Below are 17,012 nucleotides of genomic sequence, written 5' to 3' on the forward strand. Positions count from 1 at the left end.
CTATGTTCATCAGGGACAATGTCGGCTTCTAATGGAAAAAGAATTTTTCAAATCGGTCCAGTAGTTTCGGAGCCTATTCGAAACAAACAAACAAACAAATCTTTCCTCTTTATAATATTAGTATGGATGTATTGGCGCCAAAATGAGAAAACCCAATGAGCAATCATATAAAAATTACAGATTCCAAATTCAAATGTAATATTTTGTTTATTTTTAATTGTAACAGTATTTATGGCCAGACTAAGTATATATAATATATGATGATTTTTTCGAACTTAGCGACAATGGTATCACAAGAAGTCATATTGAATTGAATTGTCATACTGAAAAAAAAAAACAGGTTCTGGCGACAGTGGCATCGCTAAAATCCGACTACCAAATTGACAAAAAAAACAAGATAGATGCGTAGCGAAATGCGTTCGTGAGTTTCGGAATGTAAATTGAGATGTTAAATTCTGACGATCACATAATGATTTACAAAGTTTCTTCTAATTTTTTTAGATGTCTCACAACAGTCGTTTAAGCATACAAAAATAAATCTTCGTTATAATGCTGATCACAACGTAAGAGAAAACTATGCCACTTGAGCACTCTATTAATTATTCTGACCCTTATCACAAAAAAAAACACAATAATGTAAAGTTGATATTTCTTTATTTCATTACAATAGATATTTTGTCAACAAGAATACATACTATATTATTTTTACATGAAAACATGTTTTACCTAAAAATAAGTCATACATACAAATCAGCTTTTTTTACATTCGCCAAACCAATAAAACTCTAAAATACAAAAAGTTTAACTAGTAAAGATTACAAATACAATGAATCTCTAATAATATCAACTTAAGCTCTATTTTGTTTAATTAATATCATATAAACATTGCTTAAAATAATAACGTGACAATGGCATATTTAAACATGAAAACTTTTAAATTGAATACCTTTGAGATCATTTTGAAAATTCAAACTTAAATATTAAATAGATTAAAAAAATAGAAAGATTAAAATTTAAAATAATCAATATATTGCAGTATTTAATTTATTTTAAATAATATTAATACCAAAGAAATCCTATGTTAAACCATCTAATTACTACAGTAACGTAGTGAACGAAAGAGATTCTATTTATATTATAATGGTCCAAAATCTTTAGGCATTTTATACAGTCGTTGATCTATTCAAAAATATTGTATGTCCTAAACACATAGATATGATCCAGTGATTAAAATTAATGATAATCGTAATTAATTTACTGAATTATAAAAATTCATGTCAAATCCATATACCACCGGGCGTGAGGTAACCGTTCCAGAAGCTAGGAGAATCAATGCTCAACTACCCATAAATAAGCGAAAAACAATAATATTCATTTGCAACGTCATTGTTTGCTTTCAGTAAATATTTATATTAAAGTGAAATGTAAAACTAGCGTTCGGACCTTTGTATTAAGTCTGTCAACTGTTTTTAATTGATATTTCATTTTTGAATGGCACTGTAGTGCTTATTGCATTGATTATTTTTATCACTATTTTTTTTATTCTCTAATAAATAAATAAACAAATAAAAATCACTATTGCGAATCACTGACACTGTATTCATTGTTGGGAACTATTTTAAAATACCGTGTATATTACATAAAGGAATGGAACGATTCCCCCACACCTGGGTATTAATTATGAAAAATGTATGTAGGTACACTGTAATTGAATCAATTCCAGTTCACTGCAAAAGTGTTCTCAGTTTTCAAAGAAAACACACCAAGCTCTTTTGTATTATAATATATAATTTACACAGTTGAATTAATATAACGAGAAGAAACAACAATGAAGCAAAAAGTTTCTTAGCAAAGCAAATAATCTGTTATAATAAAAATACTATTATTTGCTGCTGGGAACTTCAATGTTTCAGGTTTTAATAAAATTAAGCCTGATACGTGTACGATACCAATCTTGCCCATTGAATACATTAACGTTGAAGCCATAAACGTCTTTTTTACATTCTTATCTATTTAACAATGATGCTCATAGTTTTATTTCCAATAAATAATAAGTATGAAAAAATTGCCTTCTTTTTGTATCTAGCAAACACGCTGATGATTTTTCTATACCATAGGACGGAGATATTGACAAGAATGTTGTCTTGCTGTAGAGGTCATGGTGAAAAACTTGGAATAATAGACAAAGAGCTAAGCATAATCATCTAAATTCCGGCTTCCATCCAGATTTCCGAAGAATACGTTCACAAAGAAATTGCGTGAATACACGAGTATACGAACGAGAGAACCGCCAGCGATTCTCTGGGAGGTGTCATTTATATACATAGCAACTTAACTGCTGCATATAATAATAAACCGTTCTTCGACTAATCGGTTGCAGTTAAAGATACAAGAGGAACCGACAATACATAAATATATTTTTTAAGTATTTTTGTATGAAGCGATAGAAAGCGTGCTTTAAATCCACACCTTCCTTCGGTTGCATTAAAGTGAACATTTTTATTCGAATAATCATAAAAAGAAGTTAAAAATGCAATATTCGCCAACACGGATACCAGAGTTCTCAAGCATGACGCTACGAATTATAGTCAAAACACGCACTTGTCTGTGTGTTCAGACAAGGCAAAGTTTCAACGCAAATCTCTTTTCACAATTTCGTCAATGTAAGACGGAGACTGTAAAATGATTCCTTGTATCAAGAACTCAATTCTCTGTTTATCATATCAACAGTTGTGTAAAATTTTAGATCAACAATTTAATTGCTCCAATTTTGTTATCTATATCCAACGGGCAAGCAATTATAATTAATAAATATATAAATCAACTTTTACGCTTCCTCAAAAGTTGTTCCGAATCATAGAATAGAATTTCTTATCATTTCAAAATGATAGGTGTGCACTTAATTTAAAACATATTAACAATTAATAAATACTTTTACTAGTAGCAGCATGTGTACTACAATAATAATTATAAATTACTGAATGTCGGTTACACTTCGCTTTGACTAAACATTTATATTATGAAATACTTATTTTTTCGTACGACTCGCGCGCCATCTATTGTATATACTTCGATAGTAAAATGCTAGTCCTATGTATCCAGCAACTACAAAGCTTCAACTCAATAATACAAACGACGCGCGTACTTTTAGAACACGAACTAACAACCAAATAAATATACATGTATTCATTTCTATGTATGAGAAAAAAAAACCTAATATATTCAATTCAAGTGTTTAAACACTAAATTTAAAAATAAATAATACTAAATGTACGAATGGCAACAGTTACATCAATAAATAATTCGTGGTCTACATTCGTAAATGGTGAGAACAATACTAATTACAAAATACAGGCACGCTTACTTCACTACATTAAGTTCAACTATCCGTAGCTAATAAAAATAGATTTGCACCCTATTTGAGTCTTACGTATGAAGAGAATAAGTACTAGCCAAATGAATAGGTAATATAAATTACTTAAGCCGTGACTATTGTAATAAAATGTCGACTCCTAAGTCGAGTGTGCCACTCCTATATCTAAAGATAAATGGACAGTTTTCTACTCAAGCAAGAAATCAGGACATCATCCTGGGAAATTCTACTAGTCTATATCTATGTTAGTCGTTTTATCTCCAAAGGTGGGTTCGTCTTTTAAGAAGGTTCCAGAACGTTCCATCAAAGGAATTTCAGCGGGTGCTTCGTGCTCTTTACTCGAGTTACGAGCCGTTCTACTTTTGCTCGGACATTTGTTGGTGTGCGACTCTTTTATGACCTTGGGCACTATTTTCGCCGAGCTGGATTTAGTGGCGTTCATCAGGGAGCCCGTAATTTTTTTCTCGACAGATTTCATGCGTGGTCGAGACGTTCCATTTGTGGCGGGACAACCAGGGCTGCACTTTTGCGCCTCAGCAACGCTCTTGTTTTCAGTGTTAATCGCCCTGTAGTTTTGATTCAGCGAAACGGGTATTTTCGTTTTTATCTTGCATTGCGTGTTAATAGTAGGTTGCGTAACATTATGACATCTTGATTTGATAGCTGCAAAAGTAAAGAATACGACGTTATTATTATTATTTTTTTATCATCGATCACGAACCTTCAGCTTACTTGTATCGTAAGTGAGAGAGGGTAGTACGAAAAGAGTAAGTGAGGAGGGGAGTTCTTACGAAGCCAGAAGCGACGTGAGTCAAAATTATATCTGGAAAAGCACTGTTGGATGACTGCAATGAACTTCCAGCTGTAACCGGAATGCGCATGTACTCTGCTCTGATGGCATATAGTGCAATGGTAGAAATCGAAATCACCTAAAACAATTCTTCAGAGCACTTCACGTGGAGCATACTGCGTCTCGGCGAGTGTTCTGACGAATTGTTTGCAATGTTTCTGTCATCATCAAAAAGTATTAAATTAATACACATATATTATATATCCCAGACGTTGGTTATTAAGAGATCACTATATTTGGAAACTTAATTTCAATTATTTTTAAGAAAATTCGTTTGATAAGCGTTTACTTGAGTCCGGTATAATAACAAGCAACCGCATACCATTTTTTCACATCTTTTTTACAATATTTAGTAATATTATTCACTAATAATTTTCAATTAATATTCTGTATATTTATATACATAAACATTAATTATAATGAAACAAATACTATCCAAAGTGCATCTCGATATAAGATTAAAAATAAATAGTATTATTAAATGGACGAACAGTGTGTCATAGACACATTATGAACGCAGCCGTAGTGCAATAGAAATTGAAAATTAGACCAAACAATGACCACTCAAAGCCAGGCGGGATGTTGCTCGTTAAACAAGAACAATGAAGAAATCCGGAATATTCCCATCAAGGTCTCTTATTTCCGGATTGAGATTGTTTATAATTTTTATCCTTACCTAATCGCTGATAGACTAAGGGGCTATTTCAACTACGCTCGGACTGGTAGATGAGCTCACGGGTCCAACCTGAGATAGTTTCTGAGACTAGCTCTAGCAAGAATGTTGCTTCAATGATATCACAAACCATCCGAGAAAATTCGGCGAGAAACTCAGTTTTTAGTAATATTTATGTGAAATCAGACTCACATTCAATAGATCCCTTGGAATGCTTAATCTTGGTGTAGGTGGCGTATTTGTTGCTATTTTGCGACTCGCTCAGGGAGTCAGTGGATGGTTCGGCGGTGCGCGGTCGTGACGAGGTCGCCAAGCTGTCCTGCGACATCGCGTGCGTTTTAACTTCGAGCCCCTGCCGAGTCTTCATTCGAGTTGTGCGTAGGTTCCTGACCTGGATCGGACTAGAGTTCCGGGACGATTCGCTGGACGATACCATTTTAGGGACCAGTTTGTTCGGCGCTGTCGTTTTTTTATCGTTTTCTTTACACGGGCGCGGCTCTAGGTATCTCGGTTTAGTGTTTTCGAACGTCCGTATCGTCGGATGTCCGGTTTTACCGTTCACCTGGTTCACCGATTGAATATTTTTCGTCATATTGTATTTGGCTCGTTCCTCTTGTGCCTTCGTGGTCCTCACCTTCGGCGGTTTAGTGCGGGTAGTTAATTTTTTCGCATCTTTCAAATCGGGAACGTTCTTCAGTATATCGACGGAACTGATATGCGTCGCCGGTTTCAGAGCGTACGGTACGAACGATGCTCGGACGTGATCAATGTCTAAACTGCGACTCGTCTTCGTGTTATGCGTCTTACTGGCCTTGTTGTGATACGTACTCCGACTCTTGCGTTCGTGGTACGGTGAAGTCGTCACGGGTATGGCCTGCGTTCCGTACATAATACAACCGAGTTCGCGTAATCTCCTGCGCAGGTCCGTGGGCAGGTCTTGGAAGGCTTGAGTACCGACGACGCGTGGAGCGGCTCGCACTAATGCGCCTTCACATTGCATACGCCAATTGGCCGCGTGGCTGTGAAGGAGATTGTTCGAGCTCGAGCTGTGCAGTTTGATGTCTCGGACCAAATCAGACAGGAGAGCATAGGCGCGGCATCCTTCGTCTGGCGGCGCCCATTCTATAGCAGCAGCGATGCAGTCCATCAGAGCTTGCTTCGCGGGCGGTGGAGCGTCCGGAGCCATATTGGCTATGTCTTGGAGCACCGCAACTAGTCGAGGAGCAGCGAAATGAGCGGCCGCGTTCACTAATCGACGACACAAACGAGCCACCGTCTCCGCCCACCTTATGTTTTGCAAGGAAGTCACTGTTGAAACAAAATTCATACATGAATATGTTAAACTCATTTATATATTTAAATAAGAGAAACTTACGACAAATTAAAAAAATAAAATACAGGTGGTTTAAATTGTAATTTTATTTTAAAGACGACTAAGAAAACAGTACATATCCCTGCTGATATTTGGTGACGAATCAATGTAAGCCCATAGGTAGTTCCACCATCCCATCAGCATTCCTGTAGGTTCGGAAACCCGCTTAACTTCAAATAGCTAATAAACTAGTCTAGTTATCAACATCAAAACAGGAATAATAATCACAGCAAAAGCAATTGAAACTTACCTATCGCGCTGCAACCATAAACCGTGTCAACGAGATTATCTGTGCTCAAATTTACAACGTGCTGTTGATAGCACTTCTCGATCAATTCCGATGGTAACGTAGCAAAGGCCTTCGTCGGCCAGACCTTGATGAAGTACTTCGTAATCCACCTCAAGCACTTGCGATACAGATCGTCGAGTCCATAGGCCGATGATAGTGGAAAACATTCTAGCACTCCGGCAACGCACACTGGACACGGCTGTAATGATACAGATTTCAAATTAAGAACAGAATTACATTTTCTATATATTAATACGTGAAAAACTTTGCACACCTTTTTACGCAAATTGCGCGGACGGAGGAGTATGAAATTTCCCACACTTATAGAGAATATAGAGGAGTGCAGAATGATTATGCATTAATAATACATTAGATCAATAAAAAAAGCATTACACACACTACCATGTATTTGACACACACACATATATATATATATACACCCTTTATTTACTGTCAAACTTTTGTCATTGCTTAAAGTCTGTGCCCAAATTGAGAATAGATTAATATTATCTTTATTAATATTTGTCTATAGTGTAGTCTTAGTGAAATTGTGATTACAGAAGTATAATAGTCTTTGACAATAAAACCTTAATAAGTTTCAAGCTTATAATTTCATTGTGGAACTACTAGTACAGATATAATAGGTGTATGTGCACTTTGTACACACAAGATAGCTACCTATATATTATATTTTAGTAATTAATATCTATGAAAACATGCAAATTTCATAAATCGAAAGCATTGATTAGCCTCATGCTTAACTATCATTGACGACCAACTTCATATTGACGAAATAGTAATACTCTGAACACGGATGTGTTCCGAACGGACATTATTTCAAGTATTTAATTTTTTTATTTTATGCGCAATATTAGAAACGGTTCGAAATTATTTTGCAAAGAGATAGTTTATTGACTCAAGTCAGAAAAACGATAATTATTTTAGTATTCTTATACGACAAATGTTACAGGTTTTCTCATAAAGCATTTTTTTTATTGCTTAAATGGTTGGACGAGCTCACAGCCCACCTGGTGTTAAATGATTACTGGAGCCCATAGACATTTACGACGTAAATGCGCCATCCACCTTGAGATATAAGTTCTAAGGTCTCAGTATAGATACAATAATATAATATATAACAGTATAGTTTTTCAGTAAACAAAACGTACCCTGTGGAAATGATGACAGTATTTAGTTTTCAGAGTAAACATTATAGCTTCTTTGAGTCCTTCGAGGCCCAGCATGTCCGCAAGGGTGGCTAGTTCAAGGATGCTTATCGTGTCTGGTATAGCCGACAGGCCCGAGTATATGTGACACATAGCGAAATGTACCACATTGTATGAGAAGCTGTAAGTCATAACTTTATTAAATCACTGGCAACACTAACAGTTATATTTTATCTGTATACGAATATGAGATTTTGTTTTTACTCACGATGGCAATGCTATGACGTTTCCAGCGCTCTCAACCCATCCACCACTAAGTATTCCGGCAAAGAATTGACATCTAAAACATTTAAAACGCTTTCAACTAATCGCTAATTAAAAACAGATCGTATTACAATAATCTGCTTTTTGAAGTCGAAGAAAGAATATTTAGCTACACGAATATGGAACAAACTTAATCAATTAATTAGAGAACGATTCATATTTTTGTGTTACGTTTTAATGTTTAAAGGCCTAATAAGACAGTTTATTTTCAACACTAAATTATGCATTGTAAAGGCAACTTGATCTTTAAAATACATCTACAGAAACTAATGTAAGCAATGAGCCAGTTATAGTAAATATTCAGCCTATTTTTTTTATTCCGTGTCCGAGCTCACAGTTCAACTCGTCTTAACTGATTGACGGCTCCTATAGAAATGGCGCTTCGAAAGCTGCCTTCCTGCTTGAGACATGACATTGAAGTATCAATTGTATTGTATGACGATAATCACACCCTTATAACCGGAACGCACGGCTGATTCAGTCGCAAATATAAACGTAACGGTGGTTTGCACTTATCAATGCGGGTTCAATAACCAATAATAAAGAGTAAATTTAAAAAAATTGCATTTACTATTATTAATATTAGTATTACCAGATGTTATCCCTTTATAGCATGAATCGTTCGCTAATATGCTATAAATATACGCATAAACTAGACGAGACATAAAAAAGAACAAGTTTTTATAGAATCACTGTATGACGACATATTATTTTATTGTATTTAATAGAGAATTGCCGTATTTCTATTTGTATAGGTTATTGCGGAGATATATTGTGTGTGAATAAAAATAATTGTATTGTATGAGTTTGAAGGTAAAATGATTAAATACCTAGATGATAAAATACATTTGTGTGCTTTGATTCTTTTCCCGGACACCTCGACTACCACATCAGGCGCTATCTCTTCTAGAAACATCCGTAACAAGTCCTGACCAAGCCGAGACTGGCAGCTACCTATTAAACTGGAAGTTTGACAGCTTTCCTCTGTCGTACTGTTCTCTGAAATAAAACAATATTTCATAAACAACAAGGATAATCTGTTATAAACTATCATATTTGGACTAAATATGAATCAACTCACCGACGACTGAACGACACATACTACTCTGTACGCTACTGACTTCGGACGTGTCGGATGTTTGATCGAGAGCCTCTAAGGTGCTCGATGGAGTCCCTAGCCGCAAAGGAGACCGCGTCCGACTCGACAGCGAAACGGGCACGCTTCTACTGAATTCGTTCTTCAAATGAGGAAACAATCGGTTCAGACTTAAAGCGTTTTCGGAATGAAAGGAACTAATTATGTCAATAGATCTTGAATTAACCGACAGTGTTTGATTGGTCCAATTGTTATCGGGAATCGATCTGGTCATTCGAGAATCTCTCGTCTTATCTTCACTTACAGAAGCAGATAGTGTTTTCTTCGTAACTGGTATATCAATGTCCATTCTTGTTACGGGTTTATCCAAATCAGATAATTTGACGAACAGATCTGATGAATCATTTATTTCGTCTCCACAAACGACCTCCTCTTGAATTGTAGCCGTTATAGAACGTAATGAGGACGTTTCTATTTTTGAATTATCTTCTTTAACTATTTCAATCGATGGAAGATCATTGACTTCAGAAATATCGGAAGATTTCTTCTCTGGAATCTTTATTATTTCTAGTATGCTGATGTTTGGGTCGTTACAAAGCGACTCTAACTTTTCGAAGGTCGATAAGTTTGACAATGGTTTATGTTTGTCGCTTTCTTCCGATACAACAGATTTAGTTTGTACTTCACATTTTCCATTAGACGCTGTACTGGCGTTCTTCTTTGTATTTAAAGATAGCCTAGGAGGCATCTCTTTTAGTTTTCCATTTTCACCTATATCTATGTACATTGTGAAAATATTTTTTTTCTCGTTTAGACTATCAGTGTCTTCGCTTTTTTTACATGGCAAAGGATCAGGCAAACTTGCCAAATCTATATAAAATTTATGACTGGATTTTTCACTACTGTCCGAATCCACTGAACTTCGACTTTTATTGCAATTCTCGAGATTACTATTCAAGGCGACCTTTAAATTTTCACTAGTTTTTTCGTTAGGTCTTTTCGATGTTTGAGAAACGTTAGATGTTTCACTATTGAATTTCGCTCCACCGGACATATCGACCACCCAAGCTGACGAAGACGATAGTTTTACTTTATTTCTTGTAACTTGATTTACTTCCTCTGTTCTTTCTGGGATGTAAGCACCTGATACAATTGGTATATTTTCTATTTTGCGTTTTGTTGATGGACTACCTGTTTTACTTCCAGGCATTTGTGGAGGGAAATCTTCTACGGACGCGCCACCCGAGACTATAGGTGAGTATTCGAAAAATTTATGGGCTTTAATTTTTTTCGTAACGTCGTAATCTTTATTAATAGAACTGCATTGAGCTTCATCTTCACTGTACCCATGGAATCCAGAATCTTTTACGGACATAATAGAATTATTAGGCGTCGAAGTCATAAAGGTCTCTTGCAGACAAATAGTTTCCTTACTAATAGAATCTAAATTACTTTGTTTATCATCAACTGTTTCTTCGACTTGCGTTGGTTCTACAAAGGCTTTAGTACATAAAGAATCTTCGGTTATAGGAGTCATTTCGAAAATGGTCGGAGACAAATCTTTCTGCATTGAATCAAGATCCTTTTGTTCAGTTTGTTCTAAGGAATCATCGTTATCGTTACTTTCAGACCAATCATTAGGGCTCATATCTATTTTGTTAGTGGAGCAAGGAACTGGACGACTCTGAGGCACCGTTGTGTCGAATGTCAGGTCGTGAGATTTAGTAGATACAGGGGGAGGTGCATCACTTTCTTCTTCAACTAAACTCGCAGCGTCTATGAAACATGATGTTGTCTTTACAGATTTCTGCGCTAAGCCTGAATATTGTGTACCACTGGGGATATCTGTACTAAATTTATTTATTGGATTTTCCGTATTTGCATCTTCACTGAGAAGTTCCTGTTCAGTTTTAGAACAGTTACCAGTTTGTTTCTTTTCAGACGCTTTCGGTGGAAACACAGATTCCCATGAACCAGTCTCTGACGATAATGATGATGACTCTAATATAACGATTTCTTCGTTCTGTCTTTGTTTCTCCTCTTTCGATGATCGTCCGCTGATTAGTTCTTTAAACTGACTAGGCTTGGTTGTTTGATAGCTTTCTTTATCTGTAGAAATTCCACTGGACGAAGCTGACTGGGGTGCATTACGACACTGTAGTTTCAGAAAATCTCGCCTTTCTAACAACGGACTGTGCGCAGAATCATTAGAGTTACTGGCTTCATCAGCTACGGAGTCATGCAACGTGCTTTCAGTCAACGATATGTCCGTTAAAGTTACATCTTTATGGCTGCTTAAACTCTCCAGCATACCGGTGTTTTCCATTCCGGAATCTGATATTGTAATAATGTTATCCATTTTAGGATTGCTATCGTAAACATTTAAGTGCGTATGGCAGCCAGTGCAGCTAGCCACAGGAGAACAGGTAAACGTTGCAGACAAATAATCAGATGAACTGCTTGGATCATCAGCTATTAAACTGTCAGGTGAATACGCTATATCATATATTTTCTCACTCGTGGACTCATAAAAAATTGAATGCTTGCAATAGTGATCGCTATTTATAAAATACTGATTCGATTTAGTTTCTTGACTAGTGCGTGTTATTGGATTATGTGTGTGGTTCTTTTCGAATTTTAATCCATTATCTGTCACTGGACAAGTGATATCACAAGAAGCGGAATGTTTGTCTGATTTGGAAATGTGACTAGAAAGCGATAAAGAAGTAGGTTTTACTGGTTGAGAAGCTTTGTTTTCGATTTTATCTTCAATTTGAGTTTTTTTTATGGATATAAAAGCATTCGATAGAGCGTCCTGTTCGTCAAGTTCTTTTTCTAATAAATTATCAGCTATAGGCACTAGCGCATAGTATTCTTTTGTCAATTCAGTACTCGGACTAGAGCCTGTTATTTCGGATATCGATTTTTCAGGGTACGAACTAATACTGCAATCTGGTATTTCAAACGAAACAACCTCCTCTAGGTCTATTTTCGTTTTATTCACGCAATCTGCCAGTGATTCTAGTTTCGTAACTTGCTTGCTTAAATAGCTTATTATTTCTTTTTCCTGTTCTTGTATATCACATTCAGTATATATGTCACTGTAACAAAATTCACAAAATACAAAAACATCACAATACTCTCAATTAATTTTGCCTCAGTTTCTAGTACTCAAAGTCGTTTCATACCTTATGAATGAATATATTTCGTCATATGAATCGCGTCCGAAATTCACATGCAATATGTTTTTAAGTTTGTGATAAAATTTACGTGTGCGAGTCTCAAGAATACAAGAATGTGTTAGTATTTTTAATTTTCCACACACCAGCTCAATATCAGAATATATAGACTCATCAAATATTCTGTAACAAATGTGTTTTTGTCAATAATTTATGCTTCAAAAAACAAACTACATTTTTATTAACATCAAATCTATTATATCATTGAATCTCGTTTGCTAAATGGAATCTTAAATTAACATACAATATTATTTTCCTCTTTTTATACTCTGTATATCGTCATTTAAAGATCAATAATTCGATGCATGCAAATTTCATGATTCAATTCAATATATATAATTTAGACGTATCGATTATAACTTATAATGTTGGAAAACGCTGACATTCTAAAAATAACGCTGATGGTTGAAAATAAAACTATTTACATTTAAAAATCTATGACGTCATCATCTAAAGTCATAAAATTTTCTGATGACTATAATTATACCAAGCTTTGATTAGCCAACTTAAAATAAAAACAAAGAGGTTCATTATATTGTACAATTTCGATTTCCGCGCATTATAATAATATACATATAGTAAGTACATACATAAAGATATAAATGAAATCAAAATAATACACAAACTATTTCAGCAAAAAAGTTAATTTATCATCAACAAAATGAAACATTTCAAAAGCACAAAAAAAAACTTCTAATACATAATTATTAAATTGAGAAATTACTTAATATTTACCTGGCTACATCCTCCTCAAGTTGTTGCTCCAGGTAAACTTGAAGTTGAGATTCTTCGTCGGAAGCTGAGAATTCGCCCGCCGACGCCGGCTTAATTACCGATTGAGCGCCCGGCATGTAGCATCTCTTGTGTCTGTTTCATAACAATTAAAAAAACTAAACAAATTTATCATCAACAGCATAGTTACAATTTAAGGCAAGTATAGAACGGAATGTATAAACTGTTCCAATTACTCTATACACAATACATTTACATTATTAATCAATGCATACACTGGTGAAACCAGGTTATATGACAGACATTTCAGTGAATACCTATGCAGTATTTTAATGTTTCGACTTAAGCAATACCCGGTAATAAGAGACGAGGCTACCTCCGCGTAATATTTACGCAGCTATACAAATCAATGAATCGAAATCAACCATTACATTTCATCATGCGTACTATTTTTTTAATACTTTTTTTGAACAAATTATAAGTTAATTGATAATAAAGAATTAAAAAAATAGTTGGTCCATACTTTACTTTTTATTACCTTAGATGGACAACGAAATAAAACAATGTTAACGCCGCCGCCTTTCTTGTTATAGTAATTGGAAACCTCAGATGCAAGAAAATCAGCAAAAAAAAAGATGACAACACTAACTCGTACAGATGATGAGGAGTAGTAGCAGTCGTTCAAAGAGGCCTGGATTTCTCTAATTTATTTTATAATTTACCATGGCCATGAATTTTATTAATATTAGAGGCAAAATGCTGCATGACTAGTTTCAGAGTTATGGCAGTATTGTAACTGTATTGTCATCAAACTTCTACACGTGATGTCGAGCTAAAAAGTTATTTTTCTAGAGACAGGAAAGACTAAGAAACAAGAATTTATTAAGAATTAAGAAGAATAACGCGATAACTTTTTTTTTTTGTTTTTTTCAATTCCTGCATTTGTGATGGAGTATCTATCACTTGAGAATTATTTGATCGATTAAAATTATTTCTTTTTTGCTGTCCGTAACAGTCTCGACAAGGTTTATATGAAAGATTTTTGTCTTTCGAAATTGCAGTATTATTTTCATACAAATTGTTAATAATCACAGCAGAACATGATCAGATAGTAGTTAAAAGAATGTTGAAATTAAATAATAATAAAAATTATTCAAAAGAATGTTCAAAATTTAATCTTGTAGCTCAGATGGTATATTTAATATTTATTGATGCAAATTACTAGGAGATTTAATGTTTTTGTTTCATTAATAACAGAATTGATAAGCAAATGCCATCAATATTTCCCTTATGAAACCAGAGTTCCCGTCAAAACAGTAGTTGGTGCATCACATAAATGATGTTCATTTATATCCAATTATATATCAAAATATTATTATAGTGTTAAGGCTGATAGTAGTGGGTCATATTGATGGGAAAAAACCACGTGTTCACTCAACTTTTTTTTTTTTTTTTTTATTGCCCTTGTAGGCAGACGAGCATACGGCCCACCTGATGGTGAGTGGTTACCGTCGCCCATGGACTTCAGCAATGCCAGGGGCAGAGCCAAGCCGCTGCCTACCAAAACTGATACCTACCACTATGCCTATACCTGAAACACTGAAGACTACTGAAGATATACACATGTGGAGAAAAGCGCAACAGCTTCGAGCTTCAGAAATAAGCACACAGGTTTTTTAAATAATTGATTGGAAATCAGAGGTCCTGATAGAATATATACACGCTATGATGTATTCATTAAAATGGGAAAAACATACACTGAATATAACTTAATCTATTACTATCATTTGGAATATGAACACTAATTTCAAGTATTGGAATATTAAGTTATATAATAAGTATTAAGTGAATAATAAACAATATAAATCTAGCTTATTAATTAATAATATAATTCTACTTTTACAACAGTTTTTACAATATCCTATAAATGTTATAATATGAAATTCTTAACCATTTAGGCTGCATCACTAATCTGCCTATATAACTTTATCAGATTAGAGTCTGCACTTCAACTTCCGATATAATCTTATCAAGGAATAAGGTTAAGAATCCCTCGGCAAGAATGATAAATTTTCATTTTGAGTTTAAAACAAACAGTCTATGTCTTAAAATTCAATGATGTGGCATTTATTATCTACAGATAGATAATGTACATGACAACAATGGAGTGTCCAAAAATTCAAGAGAAAGCTGTCCTTTCCAAAAGTAAAAAAAAATTAGGGCACTTTCAATTAAAACGTATGTGAGTTTTAAACTTGATCCACAATTTGATTTTTATGTGTCAACTAACCTGTAGGGAATAGAGCAGTTAATCAAAAGATACCACAACATAAACATTGTTATGCAGATCATGTCCTTGAGTAGCTATTGTTTGAATAACTATGACATCACACTTAGGCATTACAATTACAAACATTATTTTGTGATCAAATATTATTTCTGCATTTATTCTTTTATAATTTTTTTTTAATATATAGTATTGTATGTACCTCTGTGAATATTATTGTTTTTATAAAAATCTAGTATTGCAGTTTTCCTGTTTTACAAGCTTTTTATTTTTATTTTTCTATTCTATTATACATAAATAGTGAAGATTGCATCTGTAAATGGAAACAAATCCTTGAAACTTTGCATCAAATATTAATATTTATATGACTCATATCAGGTACTACTAACTTTGAACATTGTTAACATGAGATTTGGTACAGGCAACATGCCTGAACCCAACATTGTTTAATAACAGAAAACCCATATAAACACTGTTTCCTGTTTTTTTACTGGAAAATCTTTCAACCATTCTCACAACAGGTAGCAAAATATATTATTCATTTAAACCCACAGAGATGTCAATATCAGAGAGCAACTTGTTCGTCTGTCATTATACAATATTGCTGAATAAGAGAGTTATTCTCAGTTATTTTTAAGAGCTATTTACAACTGAATTAAACTATATTAAAATCTGTAAGTTTGGACTAAGAATTAGTGAATGGAATGGATGTAAAAACAAATTAAGCTTAAAGTGTCATAAATTCGACCAAAAGTTTGCTATAATGCTTACATAGTCAACACTATTATAAAATTATTTAAATTGCAAGTTAACAGATTGTTAAATAAATTTGACATAATTAAATAATTACCGGGAGTTCCTCAAATAATACGGACGTCGCGTGAAGCCGTTTCTAATGCTTCAAATCCCGTTGTTATTAAATTTTTATTCATAGTATTATTGCCGATTAGCAAACAAACGGCTAAGTATTGATCGATCGATATTGTATTTTACGATTTCGTATGCAAATAGAAGACAATGCAAAACGTAATCGATTATACAAAACATTTTACTAAAGATAGAATAAAAGGTAAAACGCTTAACTGATACAGTACTCTTGCAATTGATTTTTAGAAACAACTGATTAATAGGTAGAACTTTTTTTGTACGATCACAAAACTAGCATTAAGGCGTAAAACACTGAAGATTTTATTTACTTACTTGTTATTTTTCGAATCAGTTTAGCTAAAATTAATATTTAAATGTCTCATAATTATTAAAAAATATTAAATTCAGCGAATTATGTATCGTATCTCTTTGACCACGGAAATAAATGTTTGTGTTGCCGTTGTGATTATATTCTGTTTAGTGCTGCCAGCTTAATAAATACAAAGCGTCAAGCTATGGCAAAGATAGTAAAGTTAATGATGTTTTCCATCAAGCCCATCAAATTCAAGCAGACCTCAAAAAAGTATTGGTGTGCTTCAGTAATAAATAGTCTCATGGTGATTTCGATGCATTTTAACTTACATGGTCTTACAATAAAGATACTTTATAAAACGTTTGGTTTATTCTTACTATAGTCTATGACAGTAGCGCGGGGTGAAGCGGGCGTTCCACAGGACTTTTTTT

At 34.1% G+C, this 17,012-nt stretch overlaps 1 protein-coding gene across 3 annotated transcripts; it reads right to left on the reverse strand.

Annotated features, from left to right (window-relative positions):
• Nucleotides 1–2,898: 2,898 nt before the first annotated feature.
• LOC114245132 (uncharacterized) lies at nt 2,899–16,741 on the reverse strand. 3 transcript variants are annotated; one of them, XR_003624754.2, is made up of 11 exons: nt 16,602–16,741; nt 13,118–13,249; nt 12,332–12,505; nt 9,129–12,244; nt 8,878–9,046; nt 7,992–8,063; nt 7,727–7,904; nt 6,519–6,756; nt 5,089–6,204; nt 4,303–4,381; nt 3,901–4,036 (listed from the first exon to the last, which is right to left on the reverse strand). XR_003624754.2 is itself a non-coding variant. In XM_028177153.2 (10 exons), exons 2-10 carry the CDS (start codon nt 13,231–13,233, stop codon nt 3,603–3,605), a joined length of 5,613 nt encoding a protein of 1,870 aa, XP_028032954.2. In that variant the 5' UTR covers nt 13,234–13,249; nt 16,602–16,741; the 3' UTR covers nt 2,899–3,602. The 3 variants fall into 3 exon arrangements, 2 of the variants coding, with proteins under 2 accessions (XP_028032954.2, XP_028032956.2); XM_028177153.2 differs by lacking the exon at nt 4,303–4,381 and having other exon boundaries at nt 2,899–4,036; XM_028177155.2 differs by lacking the exons at nt 4,303–4,381; nt 12,332–12,505 and having other exon boundaries at nt 2,899–4,036.
• Nucleotides 16,742–17,012: the final 271 nt, after the last annotated feature.

This window comes from Bombyx mandarina, chromosome 01 (assembly GCF_030267445.1).
Source record: "Bombyx mandarina strain Sakado chromosome 01, ASM3026744v2".
Classification (NCBI taxonomy): domain Eukaryota; kingdom Metazoa; phylum Arthropoda; class Insecta; order Lepidoptera; family Bombycidae; genus Bombyx; species Bombyx mandarina.